This window comes from Parambassis ranga, chromosome 1 (assembly GCF_900634625.1).
Source record: "Parambassis ranga chromosome 1, fParRan2.1, whole genome shotgun sequence".
In the NCBI taxonomy this organism is placed as follows: Eukaryota; Metazoa; Chordata; class Actinopteri; family Ambassidae; genus Parambassis; species Parambassis ranga.
The window spans coordinates 5,487,712-5,497,482 of NC_041022.1; the positions used below are offsets into that span (position 1 = coordinate 5,487,712).

Genomic DNA, 9,771 nt, shown 5'->3' on the forward strand with positions numbered 1-9,771 from the left:
TGCTGCAGAGGGAGGACAGGCTGTTTGTTTCAGTGAAAAGGACTGTTGTGCTCCATGTGAATGGGAATCCTGACACGGCGAGGGAATCATATGAGAGGATCATGGGGAGAAGAGGAGTGGGGTTTTTGAAGAAGGCGTGTTATTGCTTTATGTCTGACTTCCTGCCTCTCTCATGGCGTGGTGTCCGACTCTCATGGATCCGATTGAATTAGCTGTGCTAATGCATGTATGATTATTATTTCTATCATTTCAGAGGCCTGGCTCATAAATGACTATGTGCCGCCTTCTTCTCTTTCTCTTTGCTGAAAATGATCCTTCTCTTATTTCAGCGTTTTGAGGATTCAACGATCAAGCAGTTCACTCTGAGTTCAGCAGGATGCCTGGACTTCTGTAAGCTGTTATGTGATGTTTGCTCTTTTACATGATTAGTTGCACTTGAAGAAGTGATGAGCATGTCAATGTCCTCAGGGTGATAACAGAAATAGCTACTGTGCATATATAGGAGCACATGCATAGATACTGAAGTATACTATTCTCCCAGTAACTGCATGAAGCAGCAGCATTCATGCCTGTTAGGACCTAACTTTTGATAATAACTTGATTGATCGAAGCGTGGATGCTATCTGAAGCTCTGCTTGCTCTCAGCAGGATGCATTAAAGGTCAAAGGGGTCAAAGGTGAGCTAGAGGGGCAGAGATGAGTCTGACTTCCTGGTTCCTGGTGAGCGGTGGGGGGACACGTCATCGTCTCCCCAGGGAGATGATCTTCGTAGGGAGGGACGACTGCGAGCTCATGCTGCAGGTACGGTAACTGCAGATTTTTCATCTGGCAGGATTATTATCTGAAGCACTGGGATTAGATTGGATTACAGTGATTGACTGGATTTTGTCTGCTTTAGTCCCGCAGTGTGGACAAACAGCACGCTGTCATCAACTATGAGCCGAATACAGATGAACATAAAGTGAAAGACCTGGGCAGCTTAAATGGGGTGAGTGTGTTTTTTAATTTGTGTCTTAAAGGGGCATGCGCCAATTTTAATGTGAAATGGAAGCCTCATGATTAAATCACAGTAATGCAAAACCTGCTTTAAAACTGGCCATGGAGTTTATAACAGGGGCTTATATTTTTGTATGCAAACCAGCATCACCTTGGTTTCCTTCACTCCTTGGACACTGTTGTTGCACAAACATTACTTAAGTTACAGGGTTATGTATTTAAAGCTGTAGAACTACAAAGAGAGCTTCTCATATGTTATTCTCAACCACAATCTTTTGCATTTGTTTCCAGACATTTGTCAACGACGTCCGAATACAGGAGCAAATCTACGTCACGCTGAAAATTGATGACAAATTGAGGTTTGGATATGATATCCTTTCAATAAGTGTTATCCGTCAAACCCACTGACACACAGCACAAGGTCAGTTAACATGGACAACACTGTAACTTTATCTGCTCTTGAATAGAGCTGTGAATGCCCATTGTACTCTGCCTGCTGCATAATAGATGAAGCTATCAATGCATGTTTCTCACCCCTGCAAAGAGGCTCAGCGTCTTTTACCTTAACCTGCCTCACATACCAACCTGTTTACTGTGGTTCGAGGAGAGCTACAGATTCCGGAGGAGGCCCTCAAGGTTAGACTGCAAGCTGTGCTGTGCAAGTTCATGTTTGTAGAGAGGGTAAATATGTCTGCTCAAAACAGGACAGCCAGGAAGCCTGTGTAGGATTTCATCATAGCTTAGTGGGGGGGGATGTTTGTCAGGGTCCTGCTGAACTCGGCAAGAACTACTTTTCACTAATTTTAAATCTGCAGTGTCATCACAGACAACTTGCCCAGGTAGCTGCACAAAAGGAAGGATTTCATCTTTATGAGCTTGATGAAAATTCAACATTAATGTATCTTTAATTATATGTTGTGGCTGAAATGTATACATTTGAGTCTCTACTCAGTTTAAAGCACCGTTTAGTGTCTGTGTCTCTAAAGTTGCGGCTCTGGTCACATTCATCAGCATGAGAAGTTTAGCAGCCAGCTTCAGCTGAATCAGAGGAAACCGACAGAGCCACAACAATCCAAACCTGAGGTGAAACCCTCCGAGGCAGCAGCAGCAGCACCACCACCACTGTGTGACGGGGCCTCTGCCAAGCCCACCGAGGTCAACAAGTCAGAAGACAAGACAGCAGGTGAGCCTACCTACTGATTGATGCAGTGCACACAACCCCAGATGTTCCAGTATGACTGGTGCAAACCGGTAAGGCGTTTTAAATATAGCTGTACATTCGCAGGGGATGTAGGAGTGTTGCACAGAGGTACCCCCCTTTATGGTCAGCCTGCCTGGTGGGGAGATGGAGATGCTGATGACCAGCAACCAGGGAGGCCTGAGGAAAAGAGCTCAGACCGGAAGCGAGAAAAAGCTGAAGCAGAGATCCCAAAGTCTGCCCTGCAATCAGCCTCCAATCAGGAGCCCAGCTACTTTGAGATCCCAACCAAGGACACTGCCTCAGCAGCAGGTAAAGTGAGCGGTGAGCCCCCCTCAAAAGAACAAGACGCCTCTGCTACTACAGAGCTTGCCCATGGCCACGCCTCCTTTACCATTGAGTTCGACCCCGGAGCATCGGGTAAAGTGACCGTCAAAGATCGTGTGGCAAAGGTAGGAGCAGAAACCAGGCCGCGTCCTAAAAGGGCTGTTGGAGAGGAGCTGAGTCCGCTACAGACAGCCATGGTGGCAGCAGAGGTCAAAGTTGCTGACTGGCTGGCCCAGAATGAGCTGCCATTGGCCCTAAAGGAGACTGTGGCAGAGGACGATGGGGAAAGTGTGAAGAGCGATGTACCTGTACACCTGAGGAGTCTTAAAGGTGTGTAGGGTTTGATGTGTTGTATTTAGTTTATCTTTTTGACTCCATTCTGACTGATTACTTTCCCTCTCTGCCCCACACAGGCAGTAAACATGAGGATGGCACTCAGAGTGATTCAGAGAATGCACTCGGAGAGCAGCGTCGGGCTGCAGCATTAGAGGAGCGTTCGTGGGGTCTCTGGGGCGGAGCAGGGATGAAGATCAGGGAAGGTCGTGCTAACGTGCCAGAAGGCCTCTTCGCTGAAGAAGACAGCCCTGCACGTCGTCGCAAGACTGCAAACACCAAGACAGCCAGCGGACTTGTGGAGAAACGACGTGGCTCTGCACCACATCAGCAGAGTGGGCGTGATGAGTGCTTCCACCATGGAGACGATTACAGTGACAGGGGGACTTACACCATTGAGCTGGAGAATGGAGATCATGAAGAAGAAGAGGCTAGGCAACTGATTGACAAGGTCAGAAAGAAGAAGGTTATAGTTGCCATCTTGGAGTTATAAAGCAGTCATTTTCTTTACTTGTTTCCATGTATGTTCCAGGTGTTCGGTGTGGATGAGCAGTCTGGATGTGTGTCCAGGGTGGGAGGTGCTGATCACAGAGAGAGGATCACCTCTCAGAGGTCTGGTGCTGGAGAGAGAGGAAAGCATGGACGCATGGAGACGGAGGTACAAAAGCATCAACTGATAATCACCTTAATCATCTTCCTTTTAGACTGACTTTTGCCAGGTTGGATGATGAATTTATGTCCTGTATCCTTCCTGGTTCAGGTGCTATCAGAGGAATTGGTAGTGGGAGGTCCTCGCTGGGTGTCGCAGTGGGCGACCCTGGCTGCCAGCCACATTAGGACAGACCCTGAAGGATCAGGAGGGGATAGTCATGTTATGGTCACAGAGGACAGAGGTACATGGTTAGGTTTTCATGAATCGCAACAGATGTATGTGTTAACGACAAAGTATTGATAATTTTAGGGCCCATATTAGGGCCTCTTAGTCCTAATACACAAATAAAATTTCACAAATAAAATGACATAAACAATAAAAAAAACATCTTGTCAATTACAGCAGTAGAATTACAAATAATAGATGACATACCAGAACATCATGTACCAATAATGTCTTTATGTCTTTATTCTCTCTTCTTCTAGCTGAAATAAGTGAATCCAGCCACTCAGCCTCCTTTGCCTCCTCAGGGTACACAGAGCGTAAGAGGAGAACCCTTCCCCAGCTGCCCGGTGAGGAGGTCAGTCTTGGAAGGAGGACCCCAGGCTCAGGCCTGCGTGCAGATATGGGAGAGAAACAGGACACAGAGCTACAGGAGAAAGAGAACCAAGAGGACAAAATGTCCAGGGGAAAGAGTCAGCCTGGTCACAGCACTGGAGGAGTGGGAAGTCACAGCGGCAGCCCCAGTCGCTCCTCACCTGCGAAATCGCAGGACAGCGGTGGTGGTAGAGTGGCAAAACTTCCTCCTCGTCCACTGACCAGTGGGGAGAAGAGAATGGAGGAGGCACGAAGGAGGAAAAAGGAAGAGGAGAAGGCAAGGGAAAGTAGTGGGAAACCGTTATTAAGGCAGGAGAGTTTCACTGTGGAGAAACCAAGTTCAAATGTGCCCATTGAGCTCATACCACGTATTGATGGCCTCACCACCAGCAGAAGTCAGAGCAGGGAGGCCGGCATTGACAGTGTCACTCTGCAGAAAGACTCAGAGGCTGTGGCAGCCTTTCTTGAGACCACTGTGTCAGACCAAGGAGATCCTCCCAGTCAGTCCATTGAAGGTTCCATGTCACCAGAGTCAGATGTGGACACAACGAGCACAGTAAGCCAGGCGGACGGAGCAAGAAAGGTAGTTCAGAAACGCCGGACCCTTGCAGGACAGCAGAAGGAGAGAACAGTAGTGTGCTCCTCCAGTAAGGGCTCAACTGGGGGCAGGGAGACCCAGGATAAGAGGGTCAAGAACAGAACCTCTGCTCCTCCACAGCCCAGCCGCCCCTGGACTTCATTGGACCTCACTGATGACGACATCAACTCTAACTCGCTCCTTTCAGACTCACAGCCCACTTCTACACAAAATACAAGAAGCTCAAATGCAAGACCGCAGACAGGAAGCACAACAGTGGGAGCCAGCACCAAGTCTAGTCGAGCTAAGCTCACCCAGGCCCCAGCCTCCTCTGCACAAAATAAAACCACCAATGTCCCCAAGCCAAGGCCCACCAGAGCATCACTGCTGAGACGAGCCCGTCTGGGGGATTCATCAGACACAGAACCTGCTGATCTGGACCGGATGTCAGTGGCATCTGAGGCTTCCACCACTAGCTCTACATCCAGGACAGGGATGGCAAGGAGAGGAATGTCTAGGATAGAGGCTCTAGCACAACCAAGAAAGCCAAGGGTGGGGTCCCCATCTGCCCAGAGTGACTCAGAGGCTACTGTTACAAGGAGTAGAGGTCTGGGGGCCCGCAGTGCTGCAGGTGATTATAGCATCAGACAAGGGCTGAGAGGATCAAATGTGACATCAGTGTCTGGACCCAGGGCCAGAGCTAACAGTGCCTCCAAGCTGCCTGACAAGGGTAAAGGAAGCTCCTCATATGGACACGTCACACCTGCATGTACGTTTTTATCCAAACATCTAAACAATCTGTTGCCCTATATCCTGGTCTTTTTTATGTACTTTCCTGTTCAATAATCCGCTATCCCTCCTTCCTCAGCGGGCACTCGATGGCGGCGGGTTCCTGTGGAGTACGCCTCCACTTCCGAGGACGAGTTTGGCTCCAATCGCCACCTCTCCAAGCAGGGGCACACACGGCCTTTCCCTTCAACTCGAGTAGTGCAGCTAGGAGGTTCGGCTCCAGCAACTCCTAATCCTGCTGGCCTGGCTGCCCTAAAGCAGCACTCCAGGGAACAGGATGAATACATGAGAGACTGGACAGCACACAGTGAAGAAATAGCCAGGTATGTAGGTGAGAAGTACTCCAGAGCAGCGACAAGTCATGATTACACTATTCCGATACATTGATCCTTGTATATGGCTGTTCTGGCGTTTTATGTCTTTGGTCACAATATAAATGTTTTTTTAATCAGGATAAGCCAAGATCTTGCAAAAGACCTGGCCATGCTAGCCAGAGAGATTCATGATGTGGCAGGAGAGATCGACTCAGTCAGTCCTGCAGCCACTGACCCTGGAGCTCTGGTAGAGTAATCACATTATAAAATAACCACAGCATGACGTAGGTTTATCATTTGCTGCCACTTGGATTAACTGTGCTCTTTTAGGAAATACAGATTCTTAATAACGTAAAAAAAAAATAGTTAGGATGAAATAATATTTATTTTCTCTGGATTTTATCTCTCTTTAGTTGGAGGAGCGTGTATTTGATGACAGCTTGGACCTGGGTGGTCCCTCTGCTGAGCATGGGCGGTCTGTGGAACTGCGACCACGTGGCTCTAATGGACAGAGCTCCCGTTCCATCCGCAGGCAGACATGGAACAGAGATGATGTGAGTCAGGGCTCCAGTATTAAAAATGACTTCGTCTGCACTGCATACACTGCTTTTTTACATCAGCTTGTTTTTAATAGCCATGGCACACTGTAAACTTAATAGAAACAACTTGGTTTAGATTTTTTGTATAAAATATAAAGAAGTCTCTGATCTATATTTCTTTTCCACCTCCTCTATGGGAGCTTAATTATGACAGTAGGGTACAACTGCAGCTTTTTTGCCACTAGAGGGAGCGCCATTTTTATTTCATACAAACAAAGCTCCTGACTGGACTCAAAGGACACATGTAGCAATAGCATTCCCACACTGTGCATTACTTGGTTATTTTTATCTTACTTTTAACGCTACAATGATCTTTTTGTGTCATCATCAGGCTGTCCTGGACAGTTTACTACTAGCGTCTGTGACTCAGCTATCAACCAGGATACGCCAGTCTGTTGACAAAACATCCTACAAAATCAGGTGAGCATTGTCCTCAATTAACAATTCATCAATCAATCAAACTTTATTAATATAGCACATTTCATACAAAACCTTGTAACACCATGTGCTTTTCAGAAGTTAAAAATTGTATGTAAAAGTTGACTTTGCTTTTATATATATATATATAGTTATAGTAGGTTTATGTAGTTAATGTATGTAAATGAGCATATGCAAGATATAGTGTCCATACTTATTACTGTATATATGTGTAGTGTCTGAAGATTCCTGCCTGTGTTTTATGTTGAAAATAGGCCAACTAGCAGAGTTTGAGTGGCACATCACAAAGGCTTACTCTGACAGCCTGCCTCATATGTTTCTCATTAGGATGACACCTCAAAGGCCATTTTCAAACAGCAGACAGCGCATCTGAATGAAATCACTTTAGCAGTCAGCAAATACTTTTATCAGGGCCTAGTATATTTAGCATGTTTTTTTTTTTTAACTTTAATCTATTTTTGTAACATCTTGGCCGTCAGGATTCTCTTCAAGGATAAGGAACGCAAATGGGAAGAGATTGAGACCAAACTGCAAGCAGAGCATGACTCCTTGCTACTCAAGAGCTCCAACAAGGTGAGGAACATGTCCATGTCTCACACCGCAAAAGGCCCGTTAAACACACAGCAGTACTTGAACAAGACAAGCAGAATGAGACTAGGAGTGTCCATAGTAGTCCACTTGTTTGGTCAGTCCACCTTTAGTGCTCTCATGTGGGTTCTCGTGTGGTCCTGGTGGAAGGGGAGCTTCCCACACTGAATCTGAATCTGTTTCTCACAGAGGTGTCTCAGAGGTCAGTGCAGCCGGCTTGAGTCAAAGTGTGACCCTTTTTGAACAGTGAGGTCTGCATCAAAGTTATGGCATTTCAAAGCAGGCTGCAGTGATCAATCAATACTATTTCCATTGTTGGGGGTTCTGCCACACCCAGCTCTATGGCAATGTATCCTTACCTGGTCAACATGTCATGGATCTCGAAGACAGAAGCCATCTTCCAGGCTCTCTCTGCTATATTTATTTCAGGAGTGCTCTTCTTCACCAGAGAAGGAGCACCGTCTACTCCTCCACACCCTTAGGCAGTACACTAAGACAGATTTGTAGTTGTCAATTACCTGAAAAAGAAATACGCCTAAGGTTACTGACTTCAAACTGCAAAATGACTCTTAGTTCCTATTACATGCACATGCATGCTTTCTAACTCAGGCCATGAACTTATCAATCATCCCTTCCATAATTTGAAGTTTTTGGAATCTCACCAAAGGATGGTGCCAGGTGTTTGCTAACATAACCTCTCTAATATAAAACACATTTGCACAGCCATGAATTTCCCGTGTGAAGATGTGCACTTGTTTATTGCTTAGTATTTTGATACCATCATCAGACACCGGACTGTGAGGAAGTTCAATCAATTTAACGGTTCATTTTTTGGCAATATTTTTGGCACGGAATAATACAGCTGACAGACTGAACGGCTGCCATGCGTCTACTGTAATAAAATATTTTGCACATGAGTTTCTTTTCCTTTTACTTGGATGAGATTATCAAAGTTTCTGTATCGCATCCAGACCTTCTACTACAGACCACACAATATCTAATTACTTACTGCAAGCAATCATACTGAGTGCTGACAGTGTTATAGCCGTGTGGGGGATCAAATCAAAGGTACTCCGGTCTTGCCCATGCCTTTTAGATTATGGTCCAAATTTTAGGGAGGAGAGCCAACCAAATATGGTCGTTTTAATGGAATGAAAAGACTTACAAGTTTGCCTCCACTAAACTTCTGCCTCTCTCTCTCTCTCTCACTGTCAGGGCCGTGCTCATAAATTCTGCTGTTAACCCAGACTGTCCTCATGTGAACCCCTTAAGAGATATGTCTGACCATGGTGCTAGTCACCTGGCTCGTAAAGCATTACCCAGTGTAAAGGGCTCGGTTCCAAACTTATATTCGTGCTGCAATAAAGAGATTAATCCAGCTGATTTATGTGTATAAGCTTTCACTCACTTAATCATGTCCTCAACCAGCCTTCATTTCTTATTTATGTTTTTCTTAACAGGAGATTTCAACCATCATTGAAGACCTCAGAAGGGTGGAAAGACAACTGTTAGGTACATATGTAATGAATCTTTTTAGGCATAAAACTTTGTCCACTAGTGTAACATTTTATAGGAAATTCAGCTGGAATCACATGCATTCTGTTTCAAATTGACAGTAATCGACTTGATGGTGGACCCAGACGGTACCCTTGATGCCCTGTCCAGCCTGGGCCTGACCAGCCCTCTGTCCGATCAGAAGGTCAGTCCTGGAACTCGTCCAGGGGCGTCGGTGTTGCACGCCAGAGGTGAAGCTTCTTCTAGCACGCTCTCAGCCTCCCTCAGGCCTGAAGGACTGTCCACTGAACCCTCAGACCGGACAGAAGCAGCAGATCGAGATGCCAGGTCCGAGCAGAGCTCCAGATCCTACAACTGACAACATCCAACCTCTACCTTCATATGTTGGACATATCCTGGAGCTCTTGGAGCAGACCATGGTGTGAGGTTAGAAGAATCTTTTGATTTAGTCTGAGGTGAAGGAAGGAGACTGATTCCTGTTGGCACAGGAAAGCTGGACTGCAGAATCATGTCAGAATGCCAGAGAGTATATTTAAACACTACGGTATTCATTGCTGGGCTTATGAAGAAGCTATGACATCACTTTCAGCAAGCCATTTTTGTGTTGCAGCTCATCCATGTGGTGTGGACACACAATCCTGATTTTAGAATCAGACTTGAGTTGTTCAGGATGTGGTCCTGTATCAGATACATTTCCAACTGGTGGCCATCGGTGGTCATCAGCTTGCATCAGGGTGTGGTCTTACAAATAAGTAACACACTGTTGCTGGTGATGCAGATGTGCACATGTGGGGAGAGGACAGTGATACTAGACACCTGTAATTATAAAGGTGAACCATCAAGATCAGT

General features: G+C 46.1%; 1 protein-coding gene across 1 annotated transcript; it reads left to right on the forward strand.

Moving 5' to 3' along the window:
- Positions 1–342: 342 nt before the first annotated feature.
- cep170ab (centrosomal protein 170Ab) lies at positions 343–9,280 on the forward strand. Its single transcript, XM_028408714.1, has 18 exons — positions 343–390; positions 646–800; positions 898–987; positions 1,287–1,365; positions 1,573–1,631; positions 2,007–2,178; positions 2,281–2,850; positions 2,934–3,319; positions 3,386–3,511; positions 3,614–3,758; positions 3,991–5,448; positions 5,548–5,791; positions 5,921–6,029; positions 6,196–6,336; positions 6,713–6,801; positions 7,299–7,392; positions 8,868–8,919; positions 9,024–9,280. The coding sequence occupies exons 2-18, from the start codon at positions 696–698 to the stop codon at positions 9,278–9,280; spliced, it is 4,176 nt and encodes a 1,391-aa protein (XP_028264515.1). The 5' UTR covers positions 343–390; positions 646–695.
- Positions 9,281–9,771: the final 491 nt, after the last annotated feature.

Excerpts from the sequence above, each read along its gene's own strand:
- cep170ab (XM_028408714.1), top strand. The coding sequence starts at position 696 with ATGAGTCTGACTTCCTGGTTCCTGGTGAGCGGTGGGGGGACACGTCAT. Across the intron at positions 988-1,286 it reads ACCTGGGCAGCTTAAATGGG|ACATTTGTCAACGACGTCCG; the intron begins GTGAGTGTGTTT and ends ATTTGTTTCCAG. Across the intron at positions 3,512-3,613 it reads ATGGACGCATGGAGACGGAG|GTGCTATCAGAGGAATTGGT; the intron begins GTACAAAAGCAT and ends TTCCTGGTTCAG.